General features: G+C 40.6%; 1 protein-coding gene across 18 annotated transcripts in view; it reads left to right on the top strand.

Moving 5' to 3' along the window:
* The window catches only part of MITF (melanocyte inducing transcription factor), a 242,056-nt gene that overhangs the window by 217,613 nt on the left and 9,077 nt on the right, over positions 1 to 15,366 (top strand). For 12 of the 18 annotated variants that reach the window (XM_028479479.2, XM_007127078.4, XM_007127070.4 and 9 more), the window contains 3 exons: positions 938 to 1,012; positions 7,419 to 7,494; positions 10,804 to 10,951. In XM_028479479.2, coding sequence (XP_028335280.1) covers positions 938 to 1,012; positions 7,419 to 7,494; positions 10,804 to 10,951 — 299 coding nt within the window. The remainder of the gene's footprint in view (positions 1 to 937; positions 1,013 to 7,418; positions 7,495 to 10,803; positions 10,952 to 15,366) is intronic. The other 6 variants (XM_028479481.2, XM_007127071.3, XM_028479478.2 and 3 more) reach the window with 1 other exon arrangement.

Genomic DNA, 15,366 nt, shown 5'->3' with positions numbered 1-15,366 from the left:
AAAAAAAAAAAAAAAAGGAAATGATTTGGATTGATCTTCCTAATTGAAATAATTCAGCTTCTGAATTACTTACTTATGTATCTATCTATATAAATACGTATAATAATAGCCATATAAGAAATATATGCTATAAGTAATGCTGAAAAGATTTCTGTTTTGAAATAAAGTTCTGAAATGATAGTGTGATGTTTTGGATATCACTTCTGAAAAGGAAATAACAGAGGTTCCTGGATCCTGGGATTAGTGAAATAACATTTTTTTTTCTTGTTTTATTTTGCTCTGTGTAAGGCGGAAAGTAATTCCTTATCCCAGAGATCTCACCAGAGTTGCTATGCAAATAGACCTTTCCAAGTGGAGTTGCTACTAAATGCCTCTGTACCCGGTGCCTATTATTGTTTTTATAAACTCAGACTAGTAAGTAGTTGCCCCTAAGAGTCATTGAATCATTTCATTCTAGCAGGTTCTGACAGAACCTGGCTCCAAGTTCCTAAATAATGAGCTCATTTCCATTAATCAGTTAGAGATCCAATTCGGAAGCCTCTCGGCTTAGTTTTCCTGCCTTCATAGCATATCAAAGAAAGACTGAAAAGACCTATTGCCTGAAAAGAAAATCTGACTCCTGATACTACACTATCAACAGCAAATTCCCATAGTTTCTAGTTATTTATTTTTTTCTTATTCATACCTGTATGTTTACAGCCTGTCAGACATCTTTGTTACTGGTCTTTTGCCATTTTGTAGAAGCTGAGCTTTTGCATTTACTTGCTATATATTGCTTTTGGAAAAAATGCAAGCCTTTTAAAAGTCAAAATTTTTTAAACCCTATTTTTATTCAAGTCACATGTGTCCATTTCTTTAGAAAATAGGTGTTTTGTAGTTTACAGTATTGTGTGCCTTGAACAATTCTAATTTCTAATGACTTCATTCACATGCACAGCGCATATTTTTCCCACAGAGTCTGAAGCAAGAGCATTGGCCAAAGAGAGGCAAAAAAAGGACAATCACAACTTAAGTAAGTTGGGTTTATGTTCGTTATAATGGAGTTGATGTTTCCCCTTATAACAAAAAATTACCAGACATTTTGGAGGAATATTGGTTTCACCTGGTAAAGGTACATCTTTATGAAAGAAAATTGTTTTCTGGAGAGACCGAAGTATATAATTTTCCCTGTATTTTAATCTCAGATCAAATTGAATCACACACACACACACACACACACACACACACACACACACACACGTTTTCAGTGTCTTGAGGAGTTTGTTGTTTTGTTTTTCTTGGGTTTTTTTTTTTTGGTAAGAGGGAGTCTTGATCCCCAACTACCCAAATATAAGTTGCTCACACTGGAACTTATTTTAAAAAGGGGATTATGGGATCACCTTCTCCAGTGAGATTTAAAAGAAAAACATTAAACATCTGGAGGGGAGTCATTGGGTGACATGAGGAAGCCTCCTGAATTTCTGACTTTACCTGTGACTTAAAAAAAGAAGTTTTCTAACATTTAAAATTATGTTTTTTACATGCTTTAATTTACTCTTGGTCACATCTTTAAGCTTTTTCCTATGAAAAGTTAAGATTTTTTGTTTCATAAACAAGTGAAAGAGGCTGAAAATAAAAAAGGGATTGGGCTTGGAAGTAGAAAATAGTTTGTGTGTGTATGAATCTCTCATCTTTTGCCCCCTATCCTCTTTTTCTTAAATTGATTTTTTTTTTTTTTTTTTTTTTGCGGTACGCGGGCCTCTCACTTGTTGTGGCCTCTCCCGTTGCGGAGCACAGGCTCCAGACGCACAGGCTCAGCGGCCATGGCTCACGGGCCCAGCCGCTCTGCGGCATGTGGGATCTTCCCAGACCGGGGCACGAACCTGCGTCCCCTGCATCGGCAGGCGGACTCTCAACCACTGCGCCACCAGGGAAGCCCTCTTAAATTGATTTTTAAGGATATAAGTTATGTATAAATACTTTGGCCTTATAAAAATGATAGAATAAGGCCAGAGTTCTCTGATTCCTAAAAATAATCATTGTTGGGTTTTTTTTCAATTTGCTGTTTGTCTTTCCAACCTCTTTAAGTATTTAAGAACATATACCCTTACACTTGCATGCAGAGGTTATAATAGAATGGTTTTGTGTATGATTTAACACAAACAGTATCGCCCTGTCTGTATCTGTTACTGCCTGCTTTTTTACTCACCAGTATGTCCTGAAGACCTTTTGCTGTTAATCATCTAGATCTATCTACTTTTTTTTTTTTTTTTGTGGTACGCGGGCCTCCCTCTGTTGTGGCCTCTCCCGTTGCGGAGCACAGGCTCCGGACGCGCAGGCTCAGCGGCCATGGCTCACGGGCCCAGCCGCTCCGCGGCATGTGGGATCCTCCCAGACCGGGGCGCGAACCCGGTTCCCCTGCATCGGCAGGCGGACGCGCAACCACTGCGCCACCAGGGAAGCCCTAGATCTATCTACTTTTAAAAAGCTGTAGCATAGTATTCCACAATGTAACTTGTGATATTTCATAATCCTCCTACTGCTAAGTGTTTATGTTGTTTCTAGTTTCTCCCTATTATAAACAGTGCCACAGTGAACATTTGCAGACATGCCTCTCTGTGTACAGGGGAGTCTGTTTCTCCAGATTAAATGCTAAGAAATGGAATCACTAGGTCCCTGGGAGAAGGAGGTTGTGTGTGCGTTTCTTCTTTTAATAGATCCTGCCCTTCCCAGTTCCTGTTTCACTTAGAAGAAGCTTTCCTCATCTTTTAACCAAGAGATTTCAACTAATATTTCTAAGGTCTCCTCTGGCTTCAAAGTAATTTTACTGTAAGATATTTCTTCTTTTAAAATACCTTAGAAATGAGATAATGATAATTTCTCCTAACTGAAATGTGGAAACTAAGTTGGATGTTGTCAAAAACATAATCCGCCTTTACTTAGTCACCTAAACTCTCAAGTTCAGGGTTGTCAGTAAAGTGTAAATATGATCAACTCTGAGGGCTGTAAAACAACCTTAAGATCTCATTGAACTGTTGGAAATTAATACTCAAGTTTCATTTGCCCATTGGCATAGCTTTTCCTCTTCTAGGAATTTATCTTGTAAGAGTCCTTGCCAAAATGGGCAAAAGAATACATTCATTTATTCACTCATAGCTACTTTTTGAGCCCCATTATGTACAAGGCACTTTTCTACAGAAGTGAACTAGATAGACAGGTCTCCCACCCTGAGGAGCTTACATTAGAATCAGGGGCAGACAGAATAGATGAGCGGTCAGATACACGCAGATGTTTTTTACAGCATAGGATAAGTACTGTGATAGGAGTAAAAAGTACACACGAGCATTGGCAAAAATAGTCATTATACCTTTGAAAAAGAGGGAGAAATTGGAAATAGTCTAAATATTCATCAGTAGAGGATTTGTACATAAATTATGGTACATCCTTATGAGGGACACTCAGTGCGTGCCTCTTAAGAAGAATGGGGTTGGTCTGTTTTGCTTGTCTACAATGTATTACTGAGTGAGCAGAGCAAACTGCAGAATAATATGTATAGGGTCCCATTATGTAAAAAAGAAAACACTGTATGGGTGTGTGTGTGTGTGTGTGTGTGTGTGTGTAAGAAGATCTAGGAGTCAGCCTTATCATTGACAGTTTCCTCAGGCAAAAAACGTTGGGTGGTGTAAAGAGTTTGCTTTTACTTTTTTCTGTGTACACTTTTGTATGTTTTGCAAATTTTTGCAAGCTCATATCCCTTTTATAATTGGGGAGGGTAGGCACTGCATTAAAAATAAAATGCAGTACATACAAATGTTGACGATGAAAGGTGTCAACAATGTGCTGTTGAGCGAGAAAAGATAGATGCAGAATGGTTTTTAGTGTAATTCTGCTTTAACAATGTCATTCTTTATTCAATACATAGTTGTTGGGGGCCTACTGTGTGCTAGGCTCGTATAGGTACTCGGAATGCCTCAATGAATAAACATATAAATAAATAAAGAAAAATATGCAGATATTAGATGGTATAGAGCTCTATAAATGAATGGAAGAAAGAAGTTAGGTAGATGTTAGGTGGCAGGAAGTTCTTTGAGGAGACATAGTGCAGACAAGGGGGTCAGGATGGAAAGTGGTGGTTCACTTCTAAATAGGTAGTCAGGGAAGGCTCATGGGTAAATTTGAGTCACCTCACCTGAGGGAGGTGAGGGCAGAGCCATTCACATATCTTCGGGAAGAGTGTTCCAGGCAGTTGGAACAGCAGTAGAAGGTCTTAAAGCGGGGAGTGTGTCTGGCTTGGTTGAGGAAGAGCAAGGCCCATAAGGCTGAGGGTGGGGGGAGCACAGGTGAGTCACCATAGAAAGTGTGGTCACTGTGGGAGATGAGTAGAAATGAGGTCAGAGAGATGGGAGCCCCCAGATCCTTGGAGGACGCCTTGAGGACTGGGTTTTTGTCTAGGTGAGAGGGGAAGCGATTGGACGGTTTTCAGCAAGAGATTGACAGGCTCTGACTTATGTTTTAACAGCTTCTGTGTTGTAGTTAGACTAACGGGAGTAGGTAATGATGGGCATGGGTGAAGCAGACATACCACTCAGGAGGATTGCAATAATCCAGGCAAGAGATGATGGTGGCTTCTATTCAGGTAGCAGTGGAGGTTTGAAGTGGACAGGTTCTGGAAATATTTCGAAGGTAGAGCGAGCAGATTTTGATAATGGGTCAAGTGTGGGATGTATTGATAAAAGAAATAGAGGTACAGAATTGTTGCCAAGGCTCTGGCCTAAGCAACTGGAAGGATGGAGTTACAGTAAGTGAGCTGAGAAAGCCCGTGGGTGGAGCTATTTGAGTGGGGAAGACCAGGAGCTCAAGTTTGGAATGCTGGGGCTGCCTGTTGGACCTCCATATGGAGACATCTAGTAGTCAGACTTATGAGTCTGGAGTTCCGGGCAGATGACTGGGCTGCAAATACAAGTATGGGAGTCATCAGTGTATATGTGGTATTTAAAAGCATGAGACTAAACGCGGTCACCAGGAAGTGAATGCAGACCGAGTAGAGTCCTAAGAACTGTGTCCTGGGCGCACATCTAGGCCACGTGTGTGTTTATTCTTAGAGCATAAAAATAATCACAAAGGATATATAACAGATTTTACAGTGGTGGTATCTGGATCATCGGGGATTTTTATTTCATTTCATGTGTTTCAGTATTGTTTGTTTTTTTATGATTATTATATACTTGGAAAAAGTAAGAAAACACGCCATACTTCAGAGTTTGGGGGGAAGTTAGCTAGAAGATCAGAGGTCCAAAAATTTCTTCTTCAGAGCCATTTAGTATCACTTACTGTTCCTATTTTATAAAAGTCTGATAATAAGACAGCATTATACATAACTGATTTAATCATAGAAATAATCACTCAGCTAAGAAAAAAATGCAATATATATTGAGAAAGTAGTGAAAAATATTATTTATCTAACTGCACATTATTAGCGAGTCAAATATAAATATATATTAGGTTTTAATATGTGTAAAGTAAAATATTAATATCTTTAATCCAATTTATAAGACTTTAAGTTATTTGGAATTTATTTGTCAGACTAGGTAAATTAAAAACATTTATTAACTCATATGCCTACTATTTCACCCTCCTGTGAGAAGATGATAATTTAGTTGAACATACAGCTGGATTTATAGAAGAAGAATGCTGTTAGGATGCATGGTATAGTTAAAGATGCGTGACTTCTAGGATTATTTTATTTAGTACTGTAGCCCCTGGACACGTCTGCCTATTGAGCACTTGAAATGTGACTAGTCCAAATCGTGGTATGCTGTAAGTGTAAAATAGACACTGGATTTTGAAAAGTTAGTACAGAGAAAAGAATATTAAATATCTAATTTATAAATTTTTATATAGTTTACATGTAGAAATTATAATATTTTGGATATATTGAGTTTAATAAAACTATTAAATTACACCTCTTTCTTTTTACTTATTTAATGTGACTGCTAGAAAACTAAAAATTAGGGGGCTTCCCTGGTGGCGCAGTGGTTGAGAGTCCGCCTGCCGATGCGGGGGACACGGGTTTGTGCCCCGGTCCGGGAAGATCCCACATGCCGCGGAGCGGCTGGGCCCGTGGGCCATGGTCGCTGAGCCTGCGCGTCCGGAGCCTGTGCTCCGCAACGGGAGAGGCCGCAGCAGTGAGAGGCCCGCGTACCGCAAAAAAAAAAAAAAAAAAAAAAAACAACTAAAAATTACATATGAAACTTGCATTATATTTCTCTTGGGCAATACTGGGCTAGAGGAGGGGTTTTTGTATGACCTGTAGCCTAAGAATGTTTTTTACATTTTTAAATGGCTTTAAAATATCAAAATAAGAATAATATTTTGTGATATGTGAAAATTCTATAAAATCCAAATTTCAGCATCCAATGTTTCTTGCTAGTAAACTAGATACAAAAATTGTATCTAGTTAATATTAGTACATTTTGAATTTTGTTAGCACAAAATTTGTGGAAATCTGTTTTCTCTCTTGCTGTGTAAGTACCTAATAATATGCTTAAGTTTGCTATTTGGCCCGCAGAGTACTCGCTATCAGGCCCTTTGCAGAAAGCTTGCTGCCCCTGGTCTGGAGGATCAGGGTTGAGTACAGGCTATTCTCCACTTATTGCTGGGTGTCCTTGTCAGGTCCCCAATATCACCAAGGTAGTTTTGTCATTTGTAACTGAGGATGGTAACTGCAATTTCAGGAGTTACTAGAGTCAAATGAGAAACTACAATCTCAGGGCTTCATAAATGATAAAGCTCTATACAAAGCTAGCTCTTTTTTTCTTTTCTTTTCTTTTTTTTTTTTTGTTTCTTTGCGGTACGCGGGCCTCTCACCGCCGCGGCCTGTCCCGTTTTGCCCAATATCACCAAGGTAGTTTTGTCATTTGTAACTGAGGATGGTAACTGCAATTTCAGGAGTTACTAGAGTCAAATGAGAAACTACAATCTCAGGGCTTCATAAATGATAAAGCTCTATACAAAGCTAGCTCTTTTTTTCTTTTCTTTTCTTTTTTTTTTTTTTTGTTTCTTTGCGGTACGCGGGCCTCTCACCGCTGCGGCCTGTCCCGTTTTGGAGCACAGGCTCCGGACGCGCAGGCTCAGCGGCCATGGCTCACGGGCCCAGCCGCTCCGCGGCATGTGGGATCTTCCCGGACTGGGGCACGAACCCGGGTCCCCTGCATCGGCAGGCAGACTCCCAACTCTGCGCCACCAGGGAAGCCCAGCTAGCTCATTTTTTAAAGGGCTTTATCCTCAGTACCGAAACTAGGAGAGTAACCAGGAAATACAGATTCGTTTCTATTGTCCTGACCTAGCAGAATTAATACGCACATGCCTTTAATGAGATATGCTAAATGCGTACGTGTCACCATTACTAATAGCCCTTTCCTGTGCTCTTTTTTTTGAAGTTGAACGAAGAAGAAGATTTAACATAAATGACCGCATTAAGGAACTAGGTACTTTGATTCCCAAGTCAAATGATCCGTGAGTACAATTGCATTGTATATTTTTTCGTACCTTAATGTTTTTTCATATGTTGCAAAAAGCACACAGTTATAAAAACTAAAGAAGTACTCCCTCTCCCTTTGGTTCCATTTGTGAATACTTCTTGCACCTTTCTTTTGAAAGGTGAAATTTCGAGAGAAATGAACTGAAATTGAAATCTGAAATTGCGAGAGAAATGAACTGAATTGTTCAAAAGTATTATTGGACATGAGCTGTTCAGCTTTGGATGTGAGGAAGTGACTTCCTGAAGTCTAAGAATCCTTGGCAACTAAACACCGAACTGCTAAAAAAATTCTTTTTATCAGTTCATGCAGGACAGAGATTTCAGTAGCTGATAAAGCAAGATTTGTTAGCTATTTGTTTGCCAACAAACTCATACAATATCTGTAGGCATGGAGAGCTGATATTGGAGATTTCAAGTTTAACAATGTTCAGCAGACAAAAGGTCAATTTTTTTCCCCAAAATTACATGCCCTTTGTTTTACCAATCTAGGAAAAAGAGTAATTTTTAATCCTCTTATAAGCACAGGTCAGCTAATTTGGATTTCAGCTTTCAGTCTCTCGTGCCGCTCTTTCAGAGATAACGGTTGTAAAGATAATTTTCCTACCAGCAATGTCAGCAAATAGGACAACAAATACACAATTTTTATCCATTAGAAATTGGCCCATTTGAAGTAAGGGGCTCGAAGATGTATACGTTTTAATGGCTTCCACAGGCGGTCTGTGAAATTAGCCTTTGAATATGACCTTTTAGCTACCTAATAAAATGTAAAGATGAAATCAAGCATTATTCATGCAAGGCTTATTAAATTTGCTATTCACATTATTGTCAGGGAATTTGTGACAAAATAAAATAAAACCATTGCCCATTCTAAGGTGGTTTTGATGAATGTTCAAGCGCAGTCTCCATCATCAACATTTTGCTTTCCCAGGTTTCAAGGAAAGCTGTTTTGAAACTCAAAACATTCAAAATCTCAGTTCTGCAGCACAAATGCATCCTACGAAGGGGCTGTGACCTTCATTTCCTATAGTCAGTCTTGCATGATAGTTGAAATTGAATTCCCATTTTCCTATTCTTTATCAGCTTTCACTTTTTAGCATATTCTTTTAAACTGTAGCACGTGGATCTCTTTAGCAACATATTATGAAATTATGGGGCTGCAGTGAAAGCCTCTATTTGCATATCTTCTCTCTCTGTTGTATTAGAATGCTTGTGTGTTTATAATCTGAACTGATAACCATCTTTAATTGTAGGCATTGTTTCAAGATGAAATGGACTGCAGTCTGTATGGGGGTTTTCCTATACCAGGTTTCTGGAACAGACTTTGGGGCTGCTATAGAGACATAGTCTAGCTGATCATGGTCTCGGCCCCATACCCTCTCCTGCCCTAGAGTAGACTGCTTTTATTGACTTATATATTAGGGATCTGTTTACACTTCTGTGTAAAATAAGGGTCGCTCTCGTTGCAAAAAAGAAAAAAGTTTGAAAACTCCAAAGCATAATTGATTAATTGGGTCTCACATGGAAGTAAAACCCAAGAAAACTGGTTGGAATAGTCTCTTCTTAAAAACGGAGTGGCTGCTTGCCTGTTTCAGTAGTGGTCTCTCACCTTACTGGCCTAGTGAAGGCATCTTTCATTATAATGTTATTTCTCTCTGGCGGCTGAAGTTTCTGTTATTTTCTTCTTAGCCCTGAACATTAAGTGTGTTGGCTTTGTGCTCACTCCGAGTATCTCAGGACACCTCCCTGGGTTGCCATCTTTGGAGCCCAGACCCCAGGGATCAACCCCTGGGAATTCTCTGGGGGCTGTAATTCAGCATCCCATGGGAGAGCTTCTGTTTTGTTCTTCGTCTAACCCATATGAGGATCAGTTACTTGGTGGCTTGTTTGAATGGCGCTCCATTCACACGTCCTAACTGATACTTCCGATCTCCTTTTAGCAGCTATAGATCATGGGGTAGGAGGGTTTCCATACATTAAATTGTTTTTGTTTTCATCATTGTCATTATCATCATGAATATTTTCTGTAAAGGAGCTCAGGTTAATTTAAAGCACTATAAAAATATTACTATTAGTTATAATTATATTCTTAATTGTTTTCTGGGGTGCTCTAAACTTTTCAGCTCACTTTTACCTACATTTTAATGGCATTCTTAATGTTCTCATATAGGAATACAGTAGCGCTATAGTGTTTAAAAACTGAAAGGCACCAAGCTCACGCTACCTGGGTTTGAATTCCAAAACAGTCCCCTGCTAGATGTCTGACTTGGGGAAGAATTCTCATATTTCATTTTTCTCATCTGTTAAAAAAAAAAGGGGGGAAGGAGGATCCGAATATTCCTATCTAGTCTAGTTGTTTTGAGCACTCAGTCACATAAGAGGAAGAGTAGTTTAGGGCATGGGATCTGGCACCAGATTCTCCAGGCTTCCCGGCTGTACCACTTCCAGGCTGTGTGACTTTGGGCAAATTACTTAACCTCTCTGTGCCTTTGTTTTCCAGTCTGTAACATGGGGATAATATTAGTGCCTACCGATTAAGGTTGTTATGATTAAATGAGCTGTAAAGCACTTTGAAAAGTACCTGTCATGCAGTAAATGCTGTTTAAAGATAACTATGGTAATTACCATGTTGAGTCCTTCACACAGTGCCTGCTCCATTGTTTGAACTGCATTCTAAACTCTTCCCAGCATATTCATATAAAGTGCCTCCTTTGATTCTAACAACATACCTATGAGGCTGCTCATACAAGCATGGTATCATTGTTTTGTAGATGAGGAGGTGGAGATCGGAGAGAGGTTGATATTCATGGGAATATTCATGATAAAACCCAAGGATACCATTTTTATGCCGCATACAATCAAGTAGTGGGATCTCACAGAATTTTTTTAATCATAGCTTATTCTGTCTGAGTGAGTTAACTTTTATAGTCCTAGAAATCTATAGCTATTGAATATAGTGTTTAAGAGTATTGACTTTGTCATCAGCAGACCTAAATTTAAGTCCTGACTCCACCTTCATGTAGCTCTGGGACCGAAGGCAAGTTGAATCGTCTCTGATTCAACACGTGCACAACGTCCCTCTGACTCCAGGCGCCTGTCCGGGTGAAAGAAGATAACGTAGAAGTTATGGGTGGACGGTGTCCAGAGAGTTGCCAGCACTCAATGAATGATGGCGATTCTCAACTTCTAATTGTTATCTCGTCTTTAGAAACTGAATGCTCTGAATGTTGAATTTTCATGGAGCCTCCAATCCTAAAACAGTCTGTTTCCTTCCATTTTCATCTCAGAGACATGCGCTGGAACAAGGGAACCATTTTAAAAGCGTCTGTGGACTATATCCGGAAGTTGCAACGGGAACAGCAACGTGCTAAAGAGCTTGAAAACAGACAGAAGAAGCTGGAGCACGCCAACCGGCACTTGTTACTCAGAATACAGGTACCAGGCATGTGCAGGGTGAAGGTGACTACATGTTAGTGACTTGAAGATGGGAGAAGAAGTATAATGAGCCATGAGGGAGTTGATTTATGGGATCCTAATACAGTCTGTACTCATTATTTGTGGATTCCGCTTTGTGATTTTGTTTCCTCGTAAAAATTTATTTGAAACCCCCAAATCGACACTTGTGGCACTTTCACGCTCATTTGCAGACATGTGCAGCATGGCAAATGTGACTTGGCTGGTGCGTTTGCTCCTAGTTAAGGTTGGGCAAGGCGATGCTCTGTCTTCTTGTTTCAGCTCATACTGTAAACAAGTGTCCTTTTTTGCTGTCTATTTAGTGCCATGTTTTTCACATTTTTGTGGGTGTTTTGGGTGATTTGCTGTTTAAAGTGGCCTCTGAGCATGGCCCTGAAATGCTTTCGCATCTTCCTAAGCACAGGAAGGCTGTGATGTGCCTTACGGAAAGAAGTTTCATTCAGGCATGAGTTGTGGTCCTGTTGGCCTTGAGTTTATTATTAATGAATCAATGATATGTAGTAAACAAGGTGACTTTAAACAGAAACACACATAAAACAAAGTTACATGTTGATTGGTTGGCGAAATGTTGTGTGCAGATGCTTGCAGGACCCTAATCCTCTGTTTCCTCCAGGAACAATGGTTTGGCATTCACTAATTCAGTGTTCATAGCAACTCTGCAGCACGTCTTTGGCCATTCATGCTCCTGTGACCAAAACACCATAGACTGGGTGGCTTACACAACAAACATTTATTTTTCACAGTTCTGGAGGCTGGGAAATCTATGATCAAGGTCCTGGCAGATTCGTTGTGTGATGAGGGCCTGCTTCTTAGTTCATAGATAGCTGTCTTCTTGCTGTAGCTTCACAGGGCACAAGGGGTGAGGGACCTCTCTGGGGTCTCTTTTCATAAGGACACTCCTCCCATTCATGAAGGCCCCCCACTTGTGACCTAATCGCCTCCCAAAGCCCTACCTCCATATACCGTCACATTGGGAATTAGGTTTCAGCATATGAACTTTGGGGGGCATAGACTTCAGTCCGTAGCCATAAGTACTGCAAATCATGAGAATTGAGAGTAGTTGTTAAATACAAAGATACCTTAGTATTGAGTGGGGTGCAGTCCATGGTCAAAGCTCATGTTTATAGGGAACCTGGGACACCCAAAAGATCTTATCATCAGGGTATAAATTTTAGAAATATTTACAGATAATGAAGTTATACCATATGTATCTTTAGCTCACACGCTCTTAACGGGAGAAATACTAATTTTAATTATACATGTAATTCATCTGTCATTCCATTTAAGGAGTGTACATACCAGCGTAACCACGAGCTGGGGGATCCCTGCCATATCAGCTCCTGGTGCTTTGTCATCAGTGGGCTTTTCATGCTGGATATAAAGATGCAACTTCCTCTGGAACTGTCTTGAAGAAGAGAAAGAAAAACTGACTCCTTGCTAATGACTAAAGGAGTTGGCTAGGGTTATTTTAATTTACTTGCTGACTTTGAACACAACCAACCCGTAAGGGATGATGACGTTGTATCTTCTTCTTAAGTAGGTGGACCCACTTGTACCCAGTCTCGCCATAGAGCAATGGTTGTTTTTCAGGTTTCCAATGCAACTAATTATGGAGCGGCAGTGTAGAGTGTGGCACTTTAGAGACTGCCTGGTGATGGTTATTCCCCGATGTTGAACTTACTTAACAGAGTAGTTTACTTCTGATTTCCAAGCTTGTTAATACCCCACAACACTGTTGACATTTCTAGATGTCACATCTCTCATGTCATGGCAGTGATCTTCAGCCCCGGGTCAGAGAGGCAGAAGGTGGTTCTCCTCTAGGGGGGTGCCTTTTGGAATCTGGGTAGTGAAATAGAGGTTATGTGTCATTTGAAAATCCCCCTTCCCTGCTTTCTCTTTTTTTGGCTTTTGCTGCTTCTATGTTCCATCTCTTCAGTAATCAGACACGGGTCTTTAGTCTCTTGTACTTAGTATATATACCTATTTATAAAAGCAACTTGCACTAATGCGTCATTTCTTTATACAAATAATAAAATATAATAACTTTTGAAAGGCAGGCTAGGTTTTGTGTTAAGGTTTCAAACATATATATTCGTGTGAAATATGAATACCGTGAAAAATATGAATTGGAAGTTGCATGGTGACGATGTCTTGGGTTTCTTCCAATGTCAGTGAAGCAGCCTTTAGAACTTCTGTGTATCATGGAAAACGTTATTAATTAGGAAAGCTGTGCTGTGCAATGAGCCTGAGTTCTCTAGGTGAGATCTATCACATTATTTAGCAATCCAAGTAACACTTTATTCAGCTGGTAAACATTTTAAATTAAACAACAAAAGATTAGAGTAAGATGGATGCCTCTCTTAATCCAACTCTTTTTTTTTTAAGACACACTACACGTGTGAGAGCGCTGTTCTTATTATGTGGGCGTAGATTTACAGTTGTGCATGTGTTCAGCTTGGGCCTAAAGGGTTCCTTTCATTTTCACCCTAAGTGATACATGCAAAAATGTTCACAGAATAAAGAGCATGAAGCCTTACTGTCACTGGGACTGCAGTTTTATTAAGCAGCCCAGGGCTTTGAAATGATGCCCAAGGAGACTTGTGTGTTTGAAGACTGTGTGAAGGAACATGCAGGTACTGGTGTGACATCTCAGGCTCCCATCTCTTGTACTGCATCTTGAGGAAGACCTTGCTAATCAAACATCCTTTAATACAGGCCGAACACAACTTTTCAGGAACATGTGTTTCTAGGCTTGTGGGCAAAGGTTGAAAGGTTGTGTCCTGTTGGAGAGTACATTTCCCCCTCTCATGACGCAAGGTGACTTGCTTCAAATGTATATTCTGTTATTTATTTTTGTGTGTGTGTGGTACGCGGGCCTCTCACTGTTGCGGCCCCTCCCGCTGCGGAGCACAGGCTCCGGACGCTCAGGCTCAGCGGCCATGGCTCACGGGCCCAGCCTCTCCGCGGCATGTGGGATCCTCCCGGACCGGGGCACGAACCCGTGTCCCCTGCATCGGCAGGCGGACTCTCAACCACTGCGCCACCAGGGAAGCCCCAGTTGGGGTCTTTACAGTTCATTGTAGGGGGCATACTCAGAAAGGGAAAAGGAAAAGAGCTTGTTTGGAAGGTATTTGAAATGAGGCACTGGGGCAAGTCTCTGACACTCAGGAAGTGAATTAGGCACCTAGGGCTGCCATTACAAATACCACAGACTAGACAGCTTACACAACAGAGATTTATTTTCTCCCACTTCTGGAGACTAGAAATCTAAGATCAAGGTGTGGGCAGGGTTGGCTTTTCTGTGGCTTCTCTCCTGGGCCACCTTTTCCCTGTGTTTTCCCATTCTTGTGGCTTTTCTTATGTGTGTCTCTGCATCCTCATCTCCCCTCACCGATATTAGATGAGGACCTACCCTAAGGATCTCATTTTAACCTAATCACCTCTTGAAAGACACTGTCTCCATATACAGTCACATTCTGAGGTCCTGGAGGTTAGGATTTCAACATAGGATTTTGGGGAGGGGACACAATTCAGTCCATAATGGGAAGGATGTGAAGAAAGTGTAGGAACAGATTGAGGGCTTTCATGTGGAATTAAAAAAAAAAAACAAAAAACTCCCTTTGCCTTGGTGAGATGGGTTAAATGATGCATCCCAATCTTCAGTTACTTGTATGGAATTTTCATAACTTTTGCCATTATTACACAATCTTTATTTAGTTCCCAGAGCCCTTAATATCTTAGTAACTTTTTCATTGCACCTTAGACCAAAAACATACCTACCATTTCCTTGTTAGGTGCTAACAACTTAGTAGCCATTCGAAAACATAAAACATATAAATTGAAAGAAAAATCGCATTTTAGTTTTATTTTTAAATAACCACATTACTTACGAGTGAGATATGTGTGCCTGTGAGGTGCTGCACAGCTTCTCCAACCTTGGAGTCAGATTGGACCCTCATTTCCCATTCCACACTGATTTTCATGCAGGAGTTGGTTTTTTCTTTTTTTCTTTTTTTTTTTTTTTTTTTTTTTTTAAATCACAACAACTACCTGAGACCCGGCTTTGTGTTGATATGATGTGGTGGAAACAATGTAACACAATCTAATACTAAAACTGTAAAACTGTCTTGAGTTTGAGCATTCTCACAGTAGGGTGCATTCCCCTTGAAACTTCAGAAATATCCCCAGGGCTTCCCTGGTGGCGCAGTGGTTGGCAGTCCTCCTGCCGATGCGGGGGACGCGGGTTCGTGCCCCGGTCCGGGAGGATCCCACATGCCGCGGAGCGGCTGGGCCCGTGGGCCACGGCCGCTGAGCCTGCGCGTCCGGAGCCTGTGCTCCGTGACGGGAGAGGCCACAGCAGAGAGAGGCCCGCGTAC

Source organism: Physeter macrocephalus, chromosome 18, assembly GCF_002837175.3.
Source record: "Physeter macrocephalus isolate SW-GA chromosome 18, ASM283717v5, whole genome shotgun sequence".
Lineage (NCBI taxonomy): Eukaryota > Metazoa > Chordata > Mammalia > Artiodactyla > Physeteridae > Physeter > Physeter macrocephalus.
This window is presented reverse-complemented; position numbering and strand designations above follow the sequence as displayed.